The sequence below is a fragment of the Gopherus flavomarginatus genome, chromosome 5, assembly GCF_025201925.1.
Source record: "Gopherus flavomarginatus isolate rGopFla2 chromosome 5, rGopFla2.mat.asm, whole genome shotgun sequence".
Taxonomy (NCBI): Eukaryota; Metazoa; Chordata; order Testudines; family Testudinidae; genus Gopherus; species Gopherus flavomarginatus.
The window spans coordinates 85,028,846-85,056,179 of NC_066621.1; the positions used below are offsets into that span (position 1 = coordinate 85,028,846).

General features: G+C 43.8%; 1 protein-coding gene across 4 annotated transcripts in view; it reads left to right on the plus strand.

The window, feature by feature from the left end:
- Window positions 1-27,334, plus strand: part of TMEM263 (transmembrane protein 263) — a 348,456-nt gene that overhangs the window by 35,657 nt on the left and 285,465 nt on the right. For 2 of the 4 annotated variants that reach the window (XM_050955545.1, XM_050955546.1), the window contains exon 2: window positions 9,308-9,398. In XM_050955545.1, the coding sequence (XP_050811502.1) occupies window positions 9,339-9,398 (60 nt within the window). In that variant the 5' untranslated portion in view covers window positions 9,308-9,338. Of the gene's footprint in view, window positions 1-9,307; window positions 9,399-27,334 lie in introns of those variants that run through there. The other 2 variants (XM_050955550.1, XM_050955551.1) reach the window with 1 other exon arrangement.

Below are 27,334 nucleotides of genomic sequence, written 5' to 3' on the forward strand. Positions count from 1 at the left end.
CCTGACAGCTCCCCAGTATGCACTGTGGTTGAGCCTACTGTTCCCTCCACGCCGGAGACATTCCCAACGGCGAGGGATCTCATTGCCATGACAGAGTCGATGCTGCCTGACCCCGGCACCGCCGGTGTGGGTAATACAGTCTCTTGGCAAGCCTCCCTTGATATGACCATCCTCTGTCAGCACAGCAGAGCGGTACCGTTCATGATCACGGTCCTGCAGACGCTCCAGGTCCTGTCGGCACACCCGACACCACTTGCAGTCCTGGTGCTGTTCTCTTCCTTGGTACCGGTAGCACTCGCCACACTGGTCGGTATCCCGTTCGCCAACCCGCTAGTATCGGCACCGTTCCAACTCCCGGCACCGCTACAGGTACCGTGACTCCCGTAGCCTCTCCCAACCTCGAGCCTCGAGATCTCGGTCGACCTCCCGGCACCGCTCTGGTTGCAGGTCTGGATCTTGTTCCAGGTAGCAGTATGCCTCCCGGTACCGGTCCCCGGTGTCGAGTTGGGCAAGGTCCGATAGAGTCAGAGACTCTGCCCATGCTTTTTTAGCACCTCTATGGCCATCCAGACACGCATCCGTGTCATCCCACGCGGGCAGATCTTATGCTCAGGACCGCGATTCTGATGTGCCCACCAACAAACTGAGAGCCCATCAGGACCTCCTAAGGAGGGTTCCACGCCATATGGACCTCCAGGTGGAGGAGGTCCCGGAGGTAGAGGACCCGGTATGGTTCCCTCTAAGGGGTACGACTACTTGTCTGTCCGTCCGTCTTCTCTGCTCACTAGTCGTTCAGTCCGTTAAGGAGAGGGAATGGCATGGCCAGCAGGCGCCAGCCCCGAAATCGAAGGAGGCTAGGCGAATGAACCTACTCAGCCGCCAGGTGTACTCTGCAGAGGCCTTACAGCTCTGGGTGGCAAAGCAACAAGCCTTGCTTAGCCGCTATAATTATAACACCTGGGTGGCGGTAGTTTAGTTTATGGAGTTTCTCCCTCAAAACTCCCGCCAAGAGTTTGCTGCCCTCTTGGAGGAAGGGAAAAAGGTGCCCAGAGCATCCCTCCAGGCCTCGTTGGAGTCAGCAGCCGGGACTCTGGCCTCGGGTGTTGCCATGAGGTGCATCTCAGGGCTTCTGGTTTCAAACCTCCAGCCGGAGCTGCAGTATGCCATTCAGGACTTACCATTTGATGGTAAAGGCCTCTTTGCGGCAAAGACAGCCCCAGGCTGCAAAGCCTGAAGGACAACAGGGTCCTAATGCACTCTCTCAGCGTGCATACGCCAGCGACCAAACGCAGGCCTTTCCGTCCCCAGCCACACCGCCGTACTCTGTGCCTAGCCAGAGACAGGACTTTGGCAGACGGCGCGGCCGAGATGGTCGCAGACAAACGTCAGGACCCCTAGAGGGCCAAGGTCAAGGTCCCTCGCAATCGCCACTAGGACCAAAGACGAACCTTCCAAGGTGCACCCAAGGGCAGTGTACCAGTCACAGGCCGGGATCCCACTCCTACTTTCTCCTGGCGTGGCCCCAGTTAACTTCAGATCACTGGGTCCTGCGCACGGTGGAGCATGGGTACCACCTCCAATTTGTTTCAACCCTGTCCCCCTTCAGGGACCCCTCTCACGAGCAATTCCTCTTACAAGAGGTGCAGACGCTGAGGGACGAAAGGGGCAACGGGTTATATTCCCATTATGCCCTAGTCCCCCACTCAAACGGAGGTCTCAGACCTTCCTAGACCTGCGAGGAATCAACCAGTTTATGATAAGGTTGAAGTTCCGCATGGTATCCCTGGGAACCATTATCCCGTCCTTGGATCCTGTAGACTGGTATGCCGCCCTCGATATGAAGGACGCGTACTTTCACGTCGCCATCTTCCCTCCGCGCAGGAAATACCTCCGCTTTCTAGCCAGCCGTCAGTACTTCTGGTTTACGGTCCTGCTGTTTGGCCTTTCTGCAGCCCCACGGGTATTGTCCAAGTGTATGGTCGTAGTCGCCGCCTACCTTCGCTGATGTCGGATACGCGTTTTTCCATATCTGGACGATTGGCTTATCCGAGGAGACTCCGAGACACAAATCACTCAGCACGTGGGCATCGTCACGGACCTATTCACACGTCTAGGCCTGATGATTACTATAGAGCATTCTATTCTGGTTCCCATGCAGAGGTTGGACTTCCTAGGGGCTATCCTGGTCTCCGACCTAGCCGGAGCCTGCTTACCACAGCCGCGGTTTCAGGCGATGGCAACAATCATCCGAGGTCTGCAGACTTTCCCAACGACCTTGGCTCGCACTTGTCTCGGTCTCCTGGGTCCATGGCTACCTGCAAGTTTGTAACCAAACACGCCAAGCTCCGCCTCCATCCTCTCCAAGTCTGGCTCACCTCGGCGTACCGCCCGGACAGGGACCCAATGGTCATGATAGTCACCATTCCCTTGAGCACCCTACGCTCCCTAGAATGGTGGCTAACTCCCTCCCTGGTGTGGGCAGGGATGCCGTTCCATCCGCCCCGGCCCTCACTGCCCCTGACGACGGACGCATCATCTCTCGGCTCGGGTGCTCACCTCGGTCACCTTCAAGCTTAAGGCCTTTGGTCTTCTTGGGAGCTGGCATTCCTCATCAATGCCCAAAAATGAGAGCAGTCCGCCTGGTGTTCCAGGGGTTCCAGCAGCAGCTGCGAGGCCATGGTGTCTCAGTGTTTACAGCCAACACAACGGCCATGTGCTACATAAACAACCAGGGAGGGACATGGTCCTCTCCCTTTTGTCAGGAGGCCATCCATCTCTGGGACTTTTGCCTGGCCCACTCGATGAATCTCGTAGCGTCCTTTCTCCCAGGCATTCGGAACGCCTTGGCGCTTCAACTCAGCAGGTCTTTCCTGTCTCACGAGTGGTTGCTCTGCCCCGATGTGATGCATTCTGTTTTCTAGAAGTAGAGACTTTTCCCCACATAGACCTGTTCGCTTACCGCGAGAGCAGGAAATGCCAGATGTTCTGCTCCTTCCAAGGTCTCTCCTCAGGATCGATCTCAGATGCATTCCTGATGCCGTGGAAGGGCCAGCTCCTTTATGCCTTCCCACTGTTCCCGCTGGTACATTAGGTCCTGCAGGGGCAGAGCACGCATCATCATGATCACTCCAGCGTGGTCCAGGCAGCACTGATACACCACGTTGCTCGACCTGTCAATAACCAACCCAATTACCCTGCCACTCCACCCAGACCTCATAACTCAGGGCCACGGCAGGCTTCGTCACCTGGACCTGCAGTCTCTTCACCTCACGGTGTGGCTGCTGCGTGACTAAACCGGGGTGGCAGGAAGCCTTCCACCTGGTCAACGTACCTGGCCGAGTGGAAGCGTTTCTCCTACAGGTGCGAAACGCTCAATCTTACTCCTACTGAGGTCTCGATCCCCTCTATTTGGCCTACCTCTGGCTTTCAACAGCAGGACCTAGTGGTGTCATCGCTGAGGGTACACTTGGCAGCTATCTCTACCTTCCACCCAGGCTAAGGTGGTGATTCCGTGTTCTCACACTCTATGGATTCGAGGTCCCTCAAGGGCTTGGAGTGCTTACACCCTCAAGTACGCCGCCTAGCCCCAACCTGGGACCTCAACCTAGTTTTAACCAGACTTATGTCTCCCCCATTCGAGCCGTTAGCAACCTGCTCGCTGCTATACCTGTCTTGGAAGACAGCTTTCCTCGTAGCCGTTACATCGGCCAGACGAGTCTCCGAGCTCAGGGCTCTTATGGTGGTTTTGCCGTACACTATGTTTCACAAAGACAATGTGCAGTTACGACCACACCCGGCTTTCTTCCCTAAGGTGGTTTCGGCCTTTCATGTTACCCACACTCAACGCAATGGGCACAACAATTGCACTCACTAGATGTCTGTAGAGCGCTTGCATTTATATTGTGCGGACAGAACCATTTCATAAAATGCCCCAACTCTCTGTCACGGTAGCAGACCAAAGGAAAGGCCTACCTGTTTCCTCTCAGAGGATCTCATCTTGGGTGATGGCGTGCATCCACACTTGTTATGATTTGGCTCGTATTTCCCCAAGCCACATCACCATGCATTCTACCAGGGCTCAGGCTTCATCTACCGCCTTGCTGGCTCGTGTACCTACCCACAAGATCTGTCGCGCAGCTCCATGGTCCTCGGTCCATACCTTTGCTTCGCATTATGCTCTGGTTCAACAGTCAAGAGATGTTGTAGCCTCTGGCTCAGCAGTTTTCATTCTGCCACATTTCACTCCGACCTCACCGCCTACGTAAGGCTTGGGAATCACCTAATTGGAATGGATATGAGCAAGCACTCAAAGAAGAAAAGATGGTTACTCACCTTTGTAACTGTTGTTCTTCGAGATGTGTTGCTCATATCCATTCCAAACCCACCCTCCTTCCCCTCTGTCGGAGTAGCCGGCAAGAAGGAACTGAAGGGTGGCTGGGTCGGCAGGGGTATATATCCTGCACCATAGCGGCACCACTCCAGGAGGCGCCCAGCCGACCCACCGAGTGTTGCTAGGGTAAAAATCTTCCGCCGAATGTGCACGCGGCACGCGCACACCTAACTGGAATGGCTATGAGCAACACATCTCGAAGAACAACAGTTACAAAGGTGAGTAACCGTCTTTTCCAATTTAGACTTTTTATTTGATATTATATAATATAACATTGAAACAAATAGTCATTTCAAAATGGAAAATACAAGACATTCTATTCCAAGAAGGTTATGCAAAACCTTTCAAAATACTGTTTTTCAATTTTTTCTTTTAAAACAATTTTTCTGTGTGGAGAGTGACATGTTTCTATGAAATGTTTCAATTCACCAAATCAGCATTTTCCAAAGGAAAAAAAACTTCAAAAAGTTCTGACTAGCTCTACTAGATACTAAGATAGTTGAACAGGAATAATTCTCTTCAATCACTTTTTTTCTCAGGAGCCTGTGTCCTTGGCAACAACTCTTCTAGTCTGGGTTGAATGGGGAAAGGATGACTGCAAGGAACTTTTTCAGTCTTGCCCATGGTTTGTGCTGGCAGGCCAGCACGATACAAGAACATCTTTACTGGCCTCTGCCATGATCACAGCTGGTTCTGTCTTTTTCCTCCTAGAACACATGGTTCAGGACTAGAGTAGGCTTGCATCTAATACAGACCAGAATTGCCATCGGGATAAACAGCAAATATTTGCGGCCTGCTGTAGTCTAACTAGCTTCTTAATGGAGAGAACCTGATTCTCCATGCCATGCTTTGCATCATCACATACACTTGTGCAAAGTGAATGTAAAATGCTGTCATCTGGTGGCATTTTGCACTCTCTGTGTACATAAGTAAAAGACAAAAGGTGCAAAGCAGCTGCAAAAAGTGAAGAATCTCTGGCTTTGACGCTGATAGTGGTGTCTCTTACAGCCAAATTTGAGTGTAGTGATTTTTCACTCATGTTATCTGACAGAGGGGCCGATGGTGTGGGAGCTCCTCTGTAAAGTCTGTGTTTTTGGCAAATAGGTTTAATATTTTTATATTAAGCATATTTCTCCTGTTTGAACTGTTATTTCCTAATAATAATAATTATTAATAATATGGGGTTGTTCATGGAAAGGTCCACTAAGGAGTGAGAATGTGGGGTTGTTAGATTTGCTGATTTGGTTTGTAAATCAAAATGGGTCATCAGGCACTAAATAACTAACACTGGATTGTGCTTGACATTGTGGAATATGCACAATTTTGAACTGAAGGTATCAAATGCTTAAGAAAATCCTTTTATCTTCCAAACTAAGTCATCAGCAAATTAGCTGATTCCAATTATTCTCTTTCTTGGACCCGCTGAAATATACAGCTGCTCTAATTTCACCCCCAACAGTACTGGCTAATCTATGAAGATATTTTCATGAAAATACTTTTGATTCACAGGGAATTAAACCCATTAAGAAAATATGTCTACAGGTGGAGGAAAAAAGTGTTTATTACATTTATATCTTATTGCCATTTCTGGCTATCTAGTTAGGCATATTACAATTGTATTTAGAGTACTGCACTGGTGTGCATTTCACTTCTGGGTGTCATTCCAATTGTTTGCCTTAATCTGCAAGTTCTACATGGTTGAGTTCTGCCTGTTTTAGAGACCCTCTCTTCCCTCCCCTTCCATCATTCAGTTAACTTTTTTTTAACCTTTCTATGCTTTCTACAAAAGTGTAGATGCTCTTGCATTTTGGGAGGGATTTGAATGAGGCAAGAGAGGTAGCTTGGTGAACAGGATTGTGTAGGTTGCTATGGCCAAAGCGGTACCATGAAAAACAGCGCAAAAATTCCTGTGAATGAAGGAGAGAGAGGAAAGGAGTATTAAGCATGACTCTTGGTAGAGGATAGAGGACTTTGGTAATCAGGGGCTGGTGGAAACTGTTCATCTTCAGAGCACATTTTAAAAGCTAATCTGTTTATCCCAGGCATTCTCGTGCGGAAGGGACGCAGAGGTGATGCAGGGAGAACATTTTAGTTTTGCTATTTTGAGACGGTCATAATATAAAGTTGGTCCTGCTAGATTTCTGTCCGTGTCATTGTCAGTTGTCTGCACTTGCTTCTAGAGCTCCAGATAGACACAGTCTTATATAAACAAATAATGTTTCAGTTTTGCCAGTGGGGGTGTGTGGTCCAGTCCTCTTTCTTCTCCTTAAGGCATGAATAGGCAAAAAAATGATGAATTTGGAGCAAGATATTTAAAGATGGCAGGAGGGGTAATATAGAATGGGTGTCTTCTAAAACCTCATATTAAATATTGTGTATTCAGCTACTGCCAGAGTCCAGAATTTCTACCTTTCTCAAAATCTATCCCAGATCCCTAAGGTGAACAAAAAGGACTATCAGGGAATGGGCCTACCAGCCAAGAACTCCTGGGCATTAATCATGGCTGTGACAGCCTAGTGCAACTTCTCTGGCTTGGTTTCACCCTAATGTAAGCTGGAGTAAATAAAGCTTTACCCCTGGGACTGGTACGGTTCTTGTGAGGTGCGATTATTTAATGTTTATACAGTGCCTTCACTTGAAGATGTAAGGTGCTATGTAAGCGCTGTTACTAATTACAGCAAATTGCTTGAGGAACTGTATTAACATTAATGCCGCAAGTAAAAATTGCACAAGTCACAGTATGCAGAAGTCAAGGTTGCAAACATAGTGTTAATATGACAGAGTAGCATACCTTGCCTGTTTTAATAACAGACCCTTTGTGATGAAGTAATATGCAATTTTCTTTTCCTGTCTGTCATGTTAAATCTGTGGCTAAGTAGCTGAGTATTTAAGCTACCTGTTCAACAAGAAGAATGGAAGTAAAAAATAGTGCACATTCTGTACGCTCCCACGCACAATTTACAACAGATGTGCAACACTGCAGGGTTAGTCTTAAACTCAATAAGCTGGAAGATGGAAAAGATCATGCAACACAGTCTTAGTGTTGGATAATAACACTTTCTAGCATTTAATTTTCGAATTGGGAAAAAAAAATCCACAGCTCATTGAACGTAAATGTAAGCATGTTAGCAGCACACCTATGTTTAAGTGAACCACTGTAAATTTCCAGCCGCATATGTTCATATGTTTGATTAAAAAAAAAATCAAATCTCTCGTTAAATCAAACACAGTTATTTTCAAAGCGAGCAAAAGCCCAGTTCTCTAATGAGACTCTTGTCCACACTAAACTTCAGATTTCACTTGTTTTTACTGTAGGATTGTGCCAAAAATAAAAGAAAATCTTGTAGTTAGAATTTTTTTAAAGGGAAGTCTGTATTTTGTTCACTTTCTCATAATATAAAAAGAGATGAAGAGGCTTTGTTTGTTTTTTGACCTTCAACCAAAAAAGCTTTTAGGCACACGTAAATCATGGGAAATCTCACGTCCATTTTTGTAAGTTGCATGTGTGAAAAGTGAGAGTGGTTATGGAAACTGTTCTGCAACCTTAACTATAAGTGACTGTCACCAGGGTCCGATAAATCTGGTAGCCTGTGGCATACTGATGTGAGGTTATGAACATATCAATCATAGGGATTAGAAAGGCCCCAGGACTACTGGTATTGAATTGAGTGCTATGGTTAGAGGTTTGTTCCAGGAGTGGGTGGGTGAGATTCTGTGGCCTGCATTGTGCAGGAGGTCAGACTAGATGACCATAATGGTCCCTTCTGACCTTAAGTCTATGAATCTATGGAAAAGAATCTGGTAAAATGCTATTGTGCTTGAGAATCAGTTTTGTATCCTATTTACATGTATAGCTTGAGGTGGGTAATCAAAATTAGCTTTTGATAGTCCACTGGGCTACTAGACTTTAAACTAGCTCACTCAGCCTTGCCTTGAAAATACTTCATGCCCCTTGGCCTCCTTTATGCCTTTTTCATTCATAGATTATAAAGCCAGGAGGGACAATTGTGATAATCTAGTCTGACATTAAATGGGGAGAGCTCTGAGTTACTACAGGGAATTCTTTCCGGAGTATCTGCCTGGTGGGTCTTGCCTGCATGCTCAGGGTCCAATTGATCACCATATTTGGGGTCGGGAAGGAATTTCCCCCCCAGTTCAAATTGACAGAGACCCTGGGGTTTTTTTTGCCTTCCTCTGCAGCATGGGGCACAGGTCACTTGCAAGTTTAAACTAGTGTAAATGGTGGAGTCTGTGTAACATGAAGTCTTTAAATCATGGTTTAAGGACTTCAGTAACTCAGCAAGAGGTTATGGGTCTGTTTCAGGAGTGGGTGAGGTTCTGTGGCCTGCAACTGAGCAAGAGATCAGACTAGACTATTACGATGGTCCCTTCTGACCTTAAAGTCTGAGTGTGAGACCTCCTGTATAAAAGGCCATAGGACTTAAATAATTTCCATTTGAACTAGAGCATATAATTTAGAAAGACATCCAATCTTGATTTTAAAAATTTCCGGTGATGATGAATCGACTACAGCACTTGATAAATTGTTCCAATGGCTAATCACCCTCCCGATTAAAAATCTGCACCTTATTTCTTGTCTAAGTTGTCTAGCTTCAACTTCCAGTGGTTGGTTCTTGGTATAAGTTTGTCTACTAGACTGAGGAGCCCTTTATCAAATTTCTTCTCTCCATACAGTACTTCTATACTGTGATCATGTCACTTCACTTAACTTCTCCGGCTGAGTTTCACCTTAATGTAAACTAGGGTAAATAAAACGTTACCTCTTTCCCTCCTCCTCGTTAAGCTAAATAGATCGAGCCCCTTGAGCCTTTCATTATAAAGCATATTTTCCAATCCTTAATCCTTCTTGTGGTGGTTCTTCTAAAATTAAGTCCTCCTTGCTGTTCTTTCCTATAGGGACCCAGCTCGGAAACACAGATGGTGGAAGATGAAGCAGAGACAACCAGTGAAGAACTGCCCCCTCATCTGCGGGAGGAGCCTCCTGAAGGTACAGTACTACCACCAGGATGAACTCCTTATAACCCATTGGGAAACTGTTCCTCGTTGGCCAGTACAGCTTTCCTGACGCAGGGCCTTTCTGTCTTGAAGCGGGGGTAAGAACCTTTGCTAATGCTGAAAGCTGAGTTTGGCCTCTCAGGAGGAGCTTCTGTTCAAAGAAAGCTGCACATGTTGAAGCATATGTACTGTTTCTCATGTAGAAACTGGACTCTTTGGGTATGTCTGCAGTGGAACTAGAAGGTGCAATTTCCAGGTTAAGTAGAAATACACACACTACTTTGAGCTAGTGTGCTAAAAATAGAAATGTAGCCATAACAGCGTAAGCAGTGGGAGGGGCCAGCAGCCCTGAGCATGTACCTATGGTTTCAGAGGGGATTATACTTGGGCAGCTAGCCCTCCTGTCACTCAAACCGCTGCTACTGAGTACAGTTTCAGACAGGATTGTAGGTACGTACTCAGAGTGGGTAGGCCCTCCTGCCACTTGCGCTATTGTGGTTACACTTCTATCTTTAGTGCACTGGCTCAATCAGAGCTAGCATGGGCATATCTGCTCAATGTGGAAGTTACAACTTTCAGTTCCAGAGTAGACATCCCTTCTGAAAATAAAGCTTCTGATTTAAAATTGTCCTGCTTGTGGGCTGAGGAAAACTAGTTCCTATCTTGTCTTAATTGTGATTTACTATAATCATGGGGAAAATGTCCTTAGCAGGTTATCTGCTGTCTGTTCTTGCCTTTCTCTGCAGTACCCTGTTATATGAACCATCCCCAGTGCAGAGTAATCAAATCCAGGTTTTATAGGTTTGCCAGACTTTTTTTTTTCTTTTTGCCATTTCTTGGAAACTGGTTTAGCAGTCTGAGGAAGAGGCTGTCAGTCAGCAGGAGGATCAGAAATGCCAATTTTAATTAAAAACCTTATTTCTAATTCTGTGGCTTAGATTATACAGGGAACAAATCTCTTCTCACTGTGTGACTGTTACCAGTGCTGTGCTGAGCAAAATAGGTGCTGCTTTCCTTTGAATAGAAGCTGCGAACACTGCAGCACATATGATTCATCTCTAGCTTTTACTTGTTTCCATTCAGTGACTTTTAAAAAATACAGTTATCCATAATCTCTCTGGAAGGCTTAACCCAGAAAGCGGTGAGCTCTTATTAACAATTTACTATTTAAAAAAAAAAAGGGGGGGGGCAGGGACTCTAGCCTGTCCAATGTCAGTGGGAACATAAACCCTTTTATTGTGTCCTTCTAATTACTTTTCTTAAAGAGAAGAGCTCATCTTTTGTGTAGGCGACGCAGTGACAGTCACAGTCTCCAAGGGGATGTGTACTAGGTGGAATAGCTCTGTCACCTCCTTGCTCAGCATTCTGCTGTAGCTTCCTTGTTGAGTGCCAAGTACTTGTTCTCCTGCCTTGCATGCTCTGCTGGTTCTTTACTAGTAGATTGTAATATGGAGGTAGGTGCAATGCTGACTTCTCCAGGTCCTCTTCCTACTGCTACCTTAAACTTTCAAGGTACTGGTACCAGGTGGAAAGGCTGTGAATTCCCATACTGTATTTAAGTTGATGACTAAATGGATTTTTAACTACATAATATAGGAGGATTGCTGTTCCTTTGGCCACAATATTACTTCTTTGTGGAACCAGTGGGGATCCTGGTGTGTTGCCGGCTGTGAGGCCATCAAACTATCAGATGTGATGGTGTTTCTGTAAAATAGAAATACAGTGAGTGATTTCTTGTGATGGGTGTGACATCTGAGGCCATGTCCAGACTACCCGCTGTATCGGCGAGTTAAAATCGATTGCTCGGGGATTGACATATCGCGTCTAATCTAGACGCGATATATCGATCCCCAAGCGCGCTTATATCGATTCCGGAACTCCATCAACCCCAACGGAGTTCTGGAATCGACACGGAGAGCCGCGAACATCGATCCCGCATGGCGTGGACGGGTGAGTAATCCGATTTTAGATATTCGACTTCAGCTACGTTATTCACGTAGCTGAAGTTGCGTATCTAAGATCGATTTCCCCCCCTAGTGTGGACCAGCCCCTAAATGGTCACTAAAGGCACCTGAATGCTTGTTTTGTTCAAATTCTTTTTTGCCTCGAATCTGCAAGCTCTCTGGAGTTTTAGAATTATTGGTGGGTTAACAGAGGGCTGTCTGGCCTTTTAGTCTTTGGGACAGTGTTTTGAACCTAAGTGAGGGAAATGTAATGGTCTCATCTCTGTCTGTAATAAGGTTAAGCCAGGATGCAACCACCACACATCATGGGGGTAAAGATCTCGGTTACTGCTCTGAGTCAGGATTAAAGTGAATTTAAAGACTGAATAATCCTCAAATGGTAGGATGTCATCAATGTTACAATACAGGGAATACTTTTTGCAGCTTTCACCATACCTGGCCTTTAACCAGTGTCTTCATTCTCCTGAAGCAATTAATTTAAGGCTTGTGATAAAATGTTTGGTCAAGGAACTTGCAAGAGAAGCCTTTTGCATTTGCCTGTCATCCAGCCAGGTTGAAGGGTGATAGAAAAACATGTTAATATTGGCAGATATATTTCATCTTGAGTGCACTGTTGAGCAGTCTAGGATAAGCACATGTTCTCCAGCTCTTTCCATCATTGCTGATACTAGGACAGAAATATATTGGGGATGATATGACAGGTAAAATACTCAACCGGTAAACAATCAGAGCAGTAGAGATATGTCCCTTGTCTTACATACTGATCTCCAAGCCTACCTTTGATTTTTTAAAGTGCAATTAAATGTAGCAAAATGAGACGGATGGATCCTCAGGATGCTGAATATCTACCCTTTTCTGTGCTGTCCTCTGGGAAGCAAAGAAGAAGTGGAAAAACTGCCATAAAATAAACCATAGGATTGTGCTGGGGTTACAGGTGGTCCTGTATGTTGGTGAAATTAAGCAAGCTCTGTTAGTTCACAAGCTGTGGTTGTAACAATATACACGCGCTATACTTATTACAGAGATTCTAGGAGATGGGAAAAGAGCTTAGCTACAAGAGCCATTACAAAAATGGCATACAATAAGAATAAATCTTTGAAGTTCTTTTAATAGAAGATGTAACTAAGCACCATCTTCTTGCAATCATTCTTTTATTGCTGCCTGTCCTCTTGATAACATTTTCCCAGTTAAATCAAATGCTTTGCAAAAAATAGTTATTCATGTTGTAACTGTGCTGCTCTCTTGTTTCCTGGCCTCTATGAATTGGAGACAGTGTCTGTTTGCCTTCTTATAATGAGAGCACAAGGGACGGCAGGCTTTCTAGAGTGTCTGCTCTTTTGGCTCAGTCCAATATTTCATTAAGTTGCATCATAGTGACTTCAGTTTCCAGACTGAAGTGCATTTAATCTCATCCAGGAGGGAAGGGAATTGGAAGGTACTGTACTATATATAAAGATAAAGTAAAATCAAAAGCTGGTCCTACAGGGATTGTATTGTGTTTCTGAATAATACTGTAGCACACTCCTCTGCAAATGCAGGACTTTAACTCGTTTGGTTTTACTCTCTTGTCTTTCCAGTACCCTCAGTGACTAGAACAGAGCTGTCTAGCCACAAAGCACCTTTTCTCATGCATATGAGTTTCATAAGTGCAACATGAATAGGGAAAAGCTTAATTTCAAATGGTGACTTTAAAACTACATTTATCTTGGATAAGCTTACATAAGTGTGATGAGTAATATAGTGTTGCTCTGCTTTCTAATGTCCCTCTGTCAGCCTGATAACATCTGAGGCATTAAAATATTCCTATAATGTATAGTTGCAAATAAATCACGTAAGGAAGAAATTTTGGATATGCCAGCTAAGGTAATTGTCTAGGGGTATGTTTACATTTAACACTACATATGCCGACGGGCAAGCTTCTCCCGTTGCTACAGGTAATCTACCTATCCAAGCGGCGGTAGCTAGGTTGACAGAAGAATTCTTCCATTTACCTAGTGCTGTCGACACCGGGGATGAGATCAGTATAGCTGCATCTCTCAGAGGTGTGGATTTTTTTACACCATTAAGAGATGTAGATATAGCAATGTAAGTTCCTAGTTTAGACCAGGCCTAGGTTAGAAATTGGTAAGGGGGGTTTCTATCCTTAACCAAGCTCCAGTATGTACTATTAATATTTCAAATTTTTGATAATGCTGTTGTTAACTTCTGTTTTACTTGTGTACTCTTCTCTGAATCCAACTGTTGTAGGTGACGGTATATATTTTAGCTTGTGATGAAAGATGACCCTACTACTGACTATGTCAATACACCCTGTTTACTTGAGTTCAAATGGAGGATGATGTAAGACTGTCTTGTTAAGGATAGCAAAGGACTGGACTAAGACGGTCAGGCCTCTAGTATGATATCAAAGTTTATTACTCTTGCAAAATTAAACCTGCCAAAGGGCAGAGAGCAAATGTTCTCACCAGATAGCAATTTTAAGGTTTTTGTTGAGAATTCCTTGTGTAGACACATGAGGGCGCTGCATGCTTAATAATGCAGCAGTTGCCAAATAATCTGTTCCTCCTGTTTCTCCCAGAGGCTGCTTTGGAGAAAATGTTCTTATAAGTTGTGGTGCATGAAATCTGTGGTGTGTCAGAAGTTTTAGATACCTTGATTGCCTCCTTGGATGGGGGTGAGATAAAGTATTTAGTCCTACAAACTGCTCTGTGATACCACATGGGTGGCTTTATCAGCCCCCTCAATTTTAGGGGTTTGGTGCTAGTATGCCTAGCAGTCTTTTACCTTTTTTACTTCATGTTACTTTGTTTTTACTTCATGTTACTTTGTTTTTTCATCTCCTTACTCTTTGATCTGGTCCATATCCTGTGTAATAAGAAAGGGCCTTTAGCAAAAGGTTAATGATAGTAACTTGCATTGTATGAAGTGCTTCTTACCCTGATGATGCGCTAAATGCTTTGCAGTATACAGTAGTTCAGAGGAGCTGACAGCACCTAGCAGTGAAGGTCAGCAAATTCTGGAGTGTAACAAGTTTGTTTTAAAGGCAGACCCCTGTTTTGCTCTGGTGACCTGTCGTACTTCCGGGCTGTTTGTTGTGGCACATTAAACCGTGGGAACATAAAGCTGTAAATTAGATATAGCATGTTTTAACCTTAATACTGGTGGGTCATGTCTGACTGCAAGGCTACTTTATTGGTTATGACAGTAGTAGGAGGACCCCCTCCTTCACCCCCCATTGGAAGTTTATAAACCAGTTCTCCTCTGATGGAGGTTTGAGATCTTTCTAAGTAGTAAACACTAAAGTTCTTATTAGCAAACTGTTTGGAGGAGATGGCCCTAAAATGTGAGTCTAGTATCAGAGAAACATAGATGGTTCAGAACCATAAGTTCCATTCGAGGCAGACACCTTCATCTCTTCTAAGGCAGACACGTTGAATTCTATTTAGTTCATTTTAGGAGGGTTTTTTTGAATGAGAACTTCTAAAAACTAGGGCCCATCAGCTCTGCATGGTTATTATAGATCAGGGCTGGCCAAACTGTGGTTCATAAGCCGCATGCAGCTCTTTTACAGTTAAAGTGCGGCTCGCTGAGCCCCCCTCCCATCCCCATCCCAATTGTCTCCCTACCAGACTGGGCAGAGGGCGATCGTGCATCCGCCCTGCAGTGGAATGGTGGGACTGGGGGCTTCTGGCCTGAGGTGGGGTGGTGGAACTAGAGGCTTCTGCACTGCAGGGAGGGAAGTTTAAGGGCTTTAGGCCTGCAAGGGGGTGTCAGAGCAGAAGCCCCGGGTCCCAGCAGGCACTGCTCCACGGAGCAGGTTGTGTGTGTCTTGTGACTCTTGAACTTCTGAAGATTATTGTATGTGGCTTGGGGGGTCAGTAAGTTTGGCCACTCCTGTCATAGATCCTGGAACACTTACTGTTGAACAAGGTGTGACAGCAGGGTCTTTCCCAAAACTTACCCTCACCTACTGTGCTGCAATATGCTGAGCACTGTTTGCTTGCTGTCACTACCTAAAAAGTGGCTGCATTTCATTAGTTCTATGTGTACCCCAGCGCCAAAATGCATTAGAGCCTTTTATAGGGGCACATGGTATGGTGCGTGAGGGATCCTTCAGGAGAAAAGTGCTACACCAATGTGCAGTGGTGTTTATTGCAGCAGGATAGAAATAGCTGATATTAGGCTCTAGGATTGGATTTAAAACTATCATCCATTCCATGGATGCGTATTTAACAGTTACTGACTTTATTGTAGAATAAAGATGTGAGGGTTAAATGTGATATTTTCATCCCACTTGCAGTACACGTGGTAGCCAAGTGTATCTAAGCATCAGGGTATTTCCTATGCCCTTGCAGCAGGACCTAACTCTTGTTCTGTTGGTATATGGATCAACAGGGACACTTTCACAGCTGAGTTCTTACAGTGCGTATTGGCATTGCCCACAGATTACTGTCTTTGGGTATATGTGCATAAATTTTGATGGGCTAGGCCATGTTTTTCTGGAAACCATGGACTCTGGGTATTACCTTGAGGATCAGAGAGCTCTCAAAGGGCCAGCCATATGTTCAGTTTCAACTTTAGACCTAAATATTTAGGGCTAATGTAGGTAACTTCTGTTGGGTTCTGACCACTGCTTTAAGCATTTCAATCTAGGGACCGTTGTGCATCTAGAATATTACTGGAGCCAGTCTCTCTATTTACAGTCGCTGAGACAAATTAAGTGTATGGGCTTTTCTCCTCTCCTTACCCCCAGCACTGCAGTGTCTGCACTGGAGATGAACTTTTACCAGTGCTGTCAGTAGCTACCGGTGTGGTGCTCTGCTCTTGTTCGATAATGATAACAGTCGGCTGCATGCATGTTCCCTCTGTATGCTGCCCTGGCTCTGCGCAGATAGCTGACACAGCAAACCCTGAGAGAACCCCCAAAGACCACAGACTCTCTAGTAAGGTACGAAGGAACCCGAGCCAGGTATATTGTCAAACGAAGCACAGTAATAGTTTCCTATAGACTCTACAGGACATACTACAAATATGTGCCCCCTGGCAATGGACACAGCTCAGTCAGTGGTGGGACACCCCACTACCCCCTAGGCTGGACAAAGATGTGCACTCCAGGACCTACTTTTATACAGTTACAGGACAGATTACTCATCCCTAGTGACATATTGAGGTACAGCCCCTTGGCTCATTAGGGTGCTGTCTCCCCTTTGATCATGTTGTTTCAGACAAACAGATCTATCCATCATGCTGTCCTGTCTTTAAGATACACCTGCCTGTTCGTTGTTGTGTCTATGGAGTGTCCTTGTATCAGGCTGTCCAGGTGCCATCTTCGCACAAGTTCCTCTTGTTAGCCCTTGTATGTGTGACTGCACCTGCTTCTGACAACCCTCTTCTCACCAACTTCTGTGAGTGAGGCCTGCCTCTGGCTCACAGCCCAGCTTTTGCTTAGCAATGCCTGGAAGTACTTTGGTTCAGGCCTCAGACTAGGCCTCTGACACAAGAGTTTGTATTTCAGGGCCTCATCTTACTACAACCAGGAGACCAAATGGTCATAGCTTTAAATCCCATCCCAGGAGTGCTACAAACATGAGCCTTGATCCTGCTACCTGCAAGTTTTGTCTTACTTTTAAAGCATGGTATAAAAAAGTCCTTAAAGGTGATCCCTGGCGTATCCAAATGGTAGTGATGTAATTCCCTCTCACAAAGTTCCTATTTGTACCGGCTCCCAGTTTCCCTTCAAGTGATCTATATTAAGACCTGTACCATAATCTTTGTTTAGCCAATCTAAAGAATTAAACCGTATTAAAATGCCTTGTGAGACTGAGTGTTTCATCCACTGCATTCAGTTAGTCTACTACATAACTGTTTTCAGTCACGCTCTGGCAAATCAGTTAAGCAAAACCACATCTTTTGCTAAGCTGTACTGGGCTGCCATCAGTCAATTATACTTTCCAAGGTTCTGTCCAACTGAATCTCTGACAATGACATCTTTTTTGCACAGTAGATCTTAAACCAACTGCTTGGTGGTTGGCTACAGCTTCTGCTTTTTTTGTGTTTTTATGGCTAGTGGAAAACCTTTTGCCCTAAATTATGTCCATGAAGCCCCAAGGGGGAGGGAGGGAGGGAGGGAGAAAGAAAGAAAGAGAATGATTTTGTGCTTAAGATAAAGGGCTGAGAATTGGGAGATCTGTAATCTGTTCCTGGTTATACCAGTGACTTACTGTGTGGTTTTGGACAAATCACTTCCCCTCTCTGAAAATCAGTTTCCCCCCATCTATAAAATGAGAATAACAATTCTTACTTATCTTTGGCTTCACTACTTCCTCCCTCTTCTTCCCCCCCCCCCAACAGACTTTGCTGATTTCTCTGCTGTCCTCCAAAATAGTTCACGTGTCTGCAGAGAGGGCTGACCTAGAGCATCAGCCATACCCTCTACGCAGGGTCTGCCTTAACATTTTTTTGCCAGGCTTGTAAAACATTTTAACATCAGTCTAGCCTATGCACCTCCCATTGTTTTATTTTATTCCTTTTATTTTAAAGGCAGCAAAGATTTTCTTTTATGTTTCCAGGTTCCACAACGGTCAGCTGTACTTTCGCATGTTTTATTTCACTACGCTTCTTGATGAGCTCTTTTTGGTATTTTTAATTTCAGATTGCTTTTAGATTCTTGGTGTAGCACCCGCTCGCGGTTATTACAGTAAGAGACTTATCATTGACAGCATGAACTTCCAGTTCAGCAGCCATATTACACTCGCTCCTAGAAACAGCATGAATGTTGTTTAAATTCTTGGCTTCATTTTCTCCCTCAGCCCTACTCTTGCTTCTACTTCTCCCAGTCTCATATGATATAATGAGATGTTACTTTGGCTGCTCACCATCTTCCCTCTCCAGCCCACACCATGTCTAGTTTTCTCCTGAAGGTGTTCATACTCTGCCCATTCTACATGTACACTCATGGTTTGCCTTCGTACAGTATTTATAGGAAGTATGCATCATCAAAATGTAAAGAAATTTCAAGTGGAAGAGCCAGTAGGAGCTTCTCTTCTTTAAACAGAAAATAAATTTTTCTAGTTATTAGTAAATGGTTCTGGGAAAGGGTCTATTTAAAAAAAAAAAAAGTACATCTGGTCATGTGTGTTTCGTATGGCAGGGGACTATATCTTATTCCATAATTAAAGTGACAGTTTATATTTTGTACTTCAAAATGTGTAAAATCTAAATGTGTGGATGGGATGTATATCACAAATAACAGATATTTGCGCACACACAATTTTCAAGTTAGGCACCAAAATAAATGTAAATTGATTTGTCGCATGTGCTAAGCACTCACAAGTTCTGCAGCAGTTAAAAGAAGCAGCAGATGTTCAATGTCCGAAAATCAAGCTAAGCACCTGTTGCCCCCATTGACTTCAATGGAATTTGTGGGCACTTATCCATCTGTGAGAAATCAAATGGCTTTTATTTAGATGCCCAAATACGGATTTAGTTGCCTAATTTTAGATACCCAGGTATGAAGGGTATGGGACGGGCAATATGTATTGTTTTCATCACAAAGATTTTTTGCAAATGGAAATGCATAAGGTTCACTTCATCCACCTCTTCAAATGCAGCCACATCTGGTATGAATGAGCACAACTTTTTAATAGCTGCAGCAATAACACTCCTCTACAATTTATTCTTCCTAATCTAATTTTAGGGAAGTCAAATTTAATAACTTGATCTAGTATTTATCTTGGACACTAGGATTAATATTACCCTTGTTTTTGTTTGGTTTTTTTTTCTTTTAAATACCAAATAAGTGTTAGTGACTACAAGTGGCCAGGGCCTCTTGTCTTTCTCTCTTCCCTGCGCTTTTGCATTATCTAAAAGAAGACACCTTTGCCACTTTGGTGCTCCTTGACACCAGCGTGGCATGTAGGTTTGATATAGAATTGGAGGGAAGTACACCACCTTCTGAGTCATCTGCAGCACTTTTTGCAGTACCCTGGGTTTTTATTGGTGGTCTCCAATACTGACCTGACCTCTGCTTACCTTGTGGAATCCTAACAAAATCAGGCCAAAAGAACACTGAGAAAAATGGTAATGAAAAGTCATTTGGTTTTCACACTTAAATACGCTTATAAAACAATAGAATTTTTGTAAAAGACCTGTAAAAAAGTAGTTTAATGTTAGATCTTACCCTCATAGTATAACATTTCACGAATTGTGGCATAATCTCCCAAAGAAAGAGATGGAAGCAACATCGCTTGAGACATTTAAAAACAAATTCTACAGTGCGTTAGAAAATATAATGTAGGGTGCAACCTTGCACTAGCAACTAGATGGCGATGTAATAAAGCTTTTATCCATCTCTACTTTCTCTGACTCTGACTGCTGATAGGAATAAGATGTGTGGAGGATTCTCTAAAAGCATATTAGTGGGCTTCTCTGACCTAACATTTTGGAATTGTCCTCTCCTATCCACTCCGTTTCCCACACTTTGCCTGCCTGTTTCTGTTTGCTAAGAGACATGTTAGCCAATGCTGAGTTCTTAATATTCCCCTCTGCCTACTGGGGTGTTTACTCTTACTGTCACTAACATACTTAATATTGCAGTCATCATTACCTGAAATCTGAAACTCCACATGGAGATTATCTGTCTCCTATCACAAAAATTTTTGGTTGTTTATATTTTTGTATTTTGTTTGGCACTGAATTAATGCCTGCGTACTCTACAGAGCATGCAGAAAGCAAATGAGGTGAGAATCGTTTTCTTGCCCTGTATAAACTGATTTTAATATGAAATTTAAAGATTAAAATGGTCATACCAGACACTCCTGGCCTGTAACAAGGGCCAGGATCTGGAATTCTTAAATCAATATTGCAGCAGGCTGGAAATTAGCTTACAAGTGGAAGAAGAACTTGATCATTTAGAATTGTCATTACTTTCCAGCACCAATGAGTGACCTGCAGCTTGTGAGGTAATCCATAGAAGTGCGGTCTCTCCAAAGGATGGGCAACTGATCAGCAGTTTATAATGTCTCTGTAAACCTGTCACTAAAATAGCTAATTAGTATCTATCAAGAATCTACTAGAGAGAAACAAGTGCTCATATTGACTACTACTAGTTTCATTTTTCTGACAGCTGAACTTTATCATGAAAAATGCAATTGACCCATGCTAAGGTTAAACATCAATGTTACTATTTGTACTCTATATACTTTGGCTATTTTCTTGTTTCTTCCTGATCTGCATTTATCTTCCAGAGAGTTCCTGCATTTCTTGGCTCCAAACACACCATCATTATGTCTTATTGTCTAAATAATTATATTTGGTTAGGCCACCCGTTGGTATGTAGCGGGATATGGGACTACAGTTGAATAGAATGTGTAAGGAACCACCTACTTAATTCTATTAAATGCCAAAAAAAAATCCCACCCTGTACTGACTAAATGTTAAGATCACACTGTTAAAATCAGGACATGGAAATGCAAAGCAGGGTTCCAATTTAACACCATCGTTGGCTGTGCTGCTTGTACTGTGCGTTTTATAGCCTGAAGTTATGTTACAATATTGCAGGTTTTTGCATTTAACACTTTGGTGGGTGTTTTACTTTAAATAACAAATAAGAAAAAATTCAGAGCACTTAGCGATGAAGCTTATAAGTGTCTTGATTCAGAGCTATCAAGCTTTTGGACCTCACGTGGTCTTACAGTGGAGTCTCTCTGTAATAGTTTTTCAAATCTGAAAAATATCTTATGTTTTCCATGGAGAATAATGTAATTTATTTAGGGGCATACATAGAGTATAATGGAATGTGATTAAAAAAGGGAAATGGCTATATATCAGTGAATATGTCTTGCCTATGAGATCGATTGGGCTGTGTTACATCATCATAAGAGAATAATAGAAGCCTCATCACTTGGGAAGGTAATTGAGAATGTGGTGATAAGTCAAATCCAGCTACACTTAACTTCCTCAGATTTCTTTGCTCCATATCCTTGTGAACTGAGACCAGAATATGGAACAGAGGCTGTATGAGCAGGGTTTATTTAAAGATGTCATACAGTTATCTCTTTGGGTATGTCTGCACTGCAATATAAGCACTGGGTTAGTGGGATTCAAATCTGTGAATCCTGGGTTTGTAAGACCAGGGCTAGATTGTCCACATTTTTCAGTGACCTTCAGTTAAGAATTTCTGGACCTGGGCCCCAGACCCAGGCTCCAGTGTCCGCAAAGCAGTACGCAGACCTGAATCAAGTATCAGAGGAGTTGCCGTGTTAGTCTGTATCCACAAAACCAACAAGGAGTCTGGTGGCACCTTGAAGACTGATAGATTTACTCAGGCACAAGCTTTTGTGGTTAAAAAACCCACTTCTTCAGATGCATGGAGTGAAAAATACAGATACTTGGTATTGACATCTCTTCATCAATTATCCACATCCACCCTGGCTGAATTGGCCTTGTCAACACTGGTTCTCCACTTGTAAGGTAAGTCCCTTCTCTTCCTGTGTCAGTATATTTATGCTTGAATCTGTAATTTTCACTCCATGCCTCTGAAGAAGTGGGAGCTTTACCCACGAAAGCATATGCCCAAATAAATCTGTTAGTCTTTAAGGTGCCACCACACCTGAGTCAAACTGATGTATCCTAAGCTTCCTAGCGCCCTCCCCAACAATACCGATATGGAAGACTCGAACTGGCTGATGCCACTTATGACTCTCAGTATAGGCGCTGATGCCTCCTGTGTACGCCGGTGCTTCTGGAGCAGAGTGACAAGCACATGTGGACCTGTCATGACTAGCAGTGGGTCCAGAACTTCAGCATGAAAAAAGCTACATTTTTGGAGCTTTGTAAGCTGCTTTCTCTGACCCTCCAGCATCATGATGCATGTATGAGGATAGCCATACTGGTCCAGAAGCAGGTTGCTATCACCGTCTGAAAGCTGGCTACTGCAGACTGCTCCAGTCTGTTGCTAATCAGTTTGGCATTGAAAGGCAACTGTCCATAAAGTGTGGCAGAGTTTTCTGAGGCAGTGAGGTGTATGATTTACCTAAAGTTGCTGAGCATAAATGATATCTCTGAAATAATTGCTAGCTTTGAGAGAATGGGGTTTCCAAAGTGTGCCGGGGTCATTGCCAGGACTCATGCCCATAGTTTGCCCTCCTCAAGGACATATACATAAACTGCAAAGGGTACCTGTGACACTCTTTATGCCAAAGTAGCATCATGGAACCCCCATATTTGCCATGGTGATATGATTATGATATTTTTTGTACCAAGTATGCCTTGTGAGGTATAATTTTAAGTCTTTGTTTATTGAACATTAATATCCTGTTTGGACTGTATGTACTATCATTGAATGTGAAGTGTTACTATATGTGTTACTGAAATATGTTGTGAGGTTAGAAACATCAACCACCAGCCTTTCAGTTACAACTTTTGCCTTGGTTTATGAAACCATATCCTGATCTCAGAGGACCTGATGAAATAAAGTTTAATAACACTGTCAGCAGGTATAGAATGGTGGTTGAATGTGTTTTTTGGTGGACTGAAATCCCGTTGGTGCTGTTTACATACTGGTTTTTGGATTCCAGTGTCATCAGTATTGTCCACGTTATTGTGGTTTGCTACGCTCGCAGTCATTGTGAAGCCAAAGGTGAGCCATTTCCCCCACTGAATGGACTTATGACAGTAATGGATTGCTGAATTGGTACACTCAACCAGAAAGTGAACCTATCACACTTGGAGCAGGAGGCACCCATGCAACAGGCACCCATGCATGGGCCAATAGAAGAGAGAGACTAGTATGTGTATGAATGTTATGTAGAATGATTACAGTAATTGAGGTACTGTCACATCATATAGTGAAGTAGGGGAGTAGTTAAGTATTTTAGTTATGGATGAGAGGATGGCTTATGCACTGGGGGTGAGGATTGATGTGCATTGCACTTCTTATTGGGAACATGACTGTTTATGAAATGAGGAGAGGGGCATGTGACAAGAACTATGGATTGATGTAAATAAAAATGTACTGAGAAATTGGGTACAACTTTAGTAGTCCCTTATGTGTTTATTATTTGAAATGTGCATTATATGATGTGATGCAGTGATGGTAATACTTTCTTAATCAAATAAGTCTTTATTTTTTTTTTCAACATGGATGTATTATTGTACATAAAATATATTAAACCATTGCCAGGCAAGCCAGCTGCCATTAGCACACCAAAACACCAGTAATAAACCAATGCCAAAACTATTTATGAAATAGTGTATAAACTGAACATTTAACAGTGCAAACACTGACCAGTACCAAGAAATGAAGACCCTAATGTTGCATATTCCCTGGGCCCCTCTTCTCCTTTCCCTTTCTTGCATGTTTAGAATGCACTTGGCACCTCTGGACGGGGTGAAGGCCTGCAGGTGGTACATTTGTACTGCCAGCTGCTGTTGCATGGGCCAGCCAACTATGGAATTTTTCACAGTATTCCTGGTCTGCAGCACATGGTACCGTGGAGGGGACTCAGGACATAATGTGGGTACAGTAGGAGCCTGTACTCTTGCAGCCAGAAGTACAAGCAGCCTCTCAAACAGGTCTTTATGCTGTGCTCTGTCTTCTTCCCTTAGCCATCTTCTTCCTTGTTCCTGCTCCACAAACTGTGCTGCATGCCTCTCCTTGCACATTGCAATTCTGTCCTGTCACTCTGTAGCCTGTCTGTGCCTTTCCACTTGCCATGAAACCTTCTCCATTCTGTCTAGAATGTCCACCATAAATTCATCATAGAAACACTTCCTCTTGGACTGGTCCGTGACAGTTCTGAATCCCAGGGACCTGCTGGAGTGTGCCCATGCCGCAGAGGTGGAGAGACCAGCAAAGGTTGAAGGACCTAAAAGCAGACATCAAGGAGTGCATTATCATCTCAGTACTTCAAAACAGGTTCAGGGCATCTGCAGAGAAAAGTGCCTTGTATAATCTCAAGGCCAAAAACATGATACTTTGTAAAACTGAGCTTCAGCTGATGGTGAGAGGAACACTTCAGTTCCCAGAAGGTCCGTGGACACAACTGAGTTAATCACAGTGAAAAGAGTGCACAAACAATGGTAAGTTTAAAATTTACAATTGCTTTTCATTTTAAAAAGTGCAGACTGCCTTGCGGGGAGTGAGAGGGGTACCTTACTGCCTAAGCTGTCTCTGCCCTTTCCAGACATTCCATGTTCTGGAGGACATAATCGTTCAGGGGGGTTCTGAATAGCAAAGGAACATTTTATTTCAACCTACTGGTGGCAAGTCAGCTGTGTATGCCACAGAGGATTTCAAACTTTTGATGTCTGAGCAGCACATGTACAAGTGGAGCAGGCTGGTGACCTACAGAGGTGGCCCAGAAAATATACTCTTCCCTGAAATTTGACTGCCTGTCTGCAGTTTCTAGTATGGGAACAGTTTGTGGCTATCAGCGCCTGCAGCTAGGTCAAGATTCATTGGGGGATCAACAGGATTCTGTGTTAGCATCCACATGGATTACTGCGTCCCTCTGAAGGCATCCTGTGGACTATGTGCAAATACACATGATATCTGCTCTCAATTTCCAGCACACTTGTGTACTACATGCAGCCAACCCCCGAGCTTGGACATGGATTTCATCATCCACAGACTACAAGTAACCTCTCCTAGTGCCGTATAGAATTTACTGTTTCCAGGCAGCCCAATATGCTGTGACATGGCTGATTTGTATGCCATGGTGTATTAAAAGGGAAGGCAACATAAGGTTCATATGTGGCACATCTTTTTAAGAATTTTCAAGTTTCTAGACAAATTAACATGGCTGCTACTCTGAAACAAGTTTCTAGTAAAACTTTTAATTTTAAATGCATGTTTCACTGTTTGTGCTTCCCATGTCCATTTTGAATTTGATGTGGTTGGGGTGACATGAAGGCACTGGCATGCAATCCACTATTAAAGGATACATGCTGCTGCCTGCAGTTTTTAATTCATTTTGTATTGGGTTATGAACCAGAAATTCCTCCCATTTCTATATTAACAAACATGGAGCCAGAAACTTACCAGGCTCTGGGACTGCTTCTGCCTCTTGTGTTTCTGCTGTCAGTTCTGCGTGTTGGCTGCTCCTCCAAGGGGGCAGGAAAAGGCTCTTCCAAGTAGGGACTCAGGATGTGCTGCAGCTGCTCCAGTGGCAAAGCTTCCGTGGGCACCAGCGTGAGCACAAGTCACTTGGGCATCCCTAATCTGGCACTTGCCGGCTTCCCTCTGATCCTACATTGGATTCTGGGGTCAGAAGGTCACCATTGTGGCTGACCAGACTGTTGTGAAGCACTGGTAGCTAAATGCTCAGCACGGTACCAGCACCTGGTCAAACTGCTTGTAAAAGAGACATGATAACAGGGAGTTCCCAGAGATGTGGTTCTCAACCCTGCTTTCTTGAGCTGCTTAATCCACTCCTTGCACTGGTCACCAGTCCGATGAATCCCCAACACTTCCAGCTTTTTTGCTATTTCTTGGTATGCACGGTCACTCCTGGAACTCTTGCTGAAGCTCTACTCTTTGCTCACGTCAGTGATTAACCAAAATCTCTATGTACTCCTGTGATCTATTGGTAGCGCACTTGGAAAAGGACTTGTCAGTAGCCCTCACAAATGCAGAAGGAAGTTCAGTCTGCTTTCAGCTCAGCAGAATAAATAAAATGGAAGGGTTAAATGCCGAGCAGCTGTACTTGTACCGGGGGCCACTTCCACTTCCTGGGAGTCCTGGAATAGAAAGGAGAAGGAACACCGACCCAGGGGATTGTGGGATAGCGTTAGAGGACTTCCAGGACTTGAATCTGGGGAATCTGAGCCCAAACTGTGTCCACACTTCAAAAGAATGGAATTTTCACCTGAGTCCTTATGGGACTTGGTCTTGAAACTCTGACCCCCTCCCCACAGGGGATCCTGGAGGACTTGCTGGCCAGAGTCAGGCAGAATTGGGTGTAGATGGAAGTGGGGGTTGGGCTTGAGCCTGAATCTGAGCCCAGGCTTATATTGCAGTGTAGACATAGCCTTTGTAATGAGGAACAAGGCTGCGGGGTCCATGCTTATTTCCTTAAATATCTGAATGGCTTTGCTGCATCCACAGTAGTTTAAAATCAGCTGGGAAATGCTTCCTGTCACAACCCAAGTTAGTATACTCCATATCTGATGTCAAAGCTTTCTCAGATGATTGACCTTAGCTTTGTAATTTGTTTCCATTGGACCAAATCCAGCCACCTTCCGTGTGATTGCAAGACATTTCCCAGCATGATCATGTGTTCTATAAAACTAATATTTAAATCTAGATTGGGAAAAACATTAAGAAAATGTGCTCGGTGAGTGGAGGGACAGTCAGGATATTTTCCTTTTTGTCCATCTCCATAGCTAACATCTGTAACTTTCCAGTTCGTTGGTCTAATTAAGAAATGATAGCTGGGAATATTTGCTTTACATGGTCTATGTAGACAAGATGCTCTTGACAAAATCGGGAGCTGCAAAGGTCAGGTTCTGACTGCGTTGTCCACGCAGAATGCTTCACACTAATTCCATTTGGTGCTGTGTGGGTTAGTGTTCTAAAGAGCAGATACAGACATTTACTGTGAGCGTAGTGTTCACAGTGAGCTCTCTGATGGGAAAGCTATCCAGTAATGGGAATTTTTCCATTCTTCTACCTCTTTCTAATTTTCGTTTGCTATGCTCTTATTGCAGATGGTCCTGCAGAGGGCTTCAGAGGGCCAAAGTAGACATTAATCAGAGTATTAAACTGTGCTTAAACCTGTGATGACAGTTAAGATTAGAATAATAGATTGGCAATTTTTTTTCTATCATTGAGATTACATTTGCTGCTTCCCTGAGTTTAAATTCCAAGACATTCAGAATCCTTTTTTTTTTATGTCATAATTAATTCATTTCAAAGACAAAATTTGAAAAGGTTGTAAAGGGATTTTTTCCCCAGTTCTCCGTC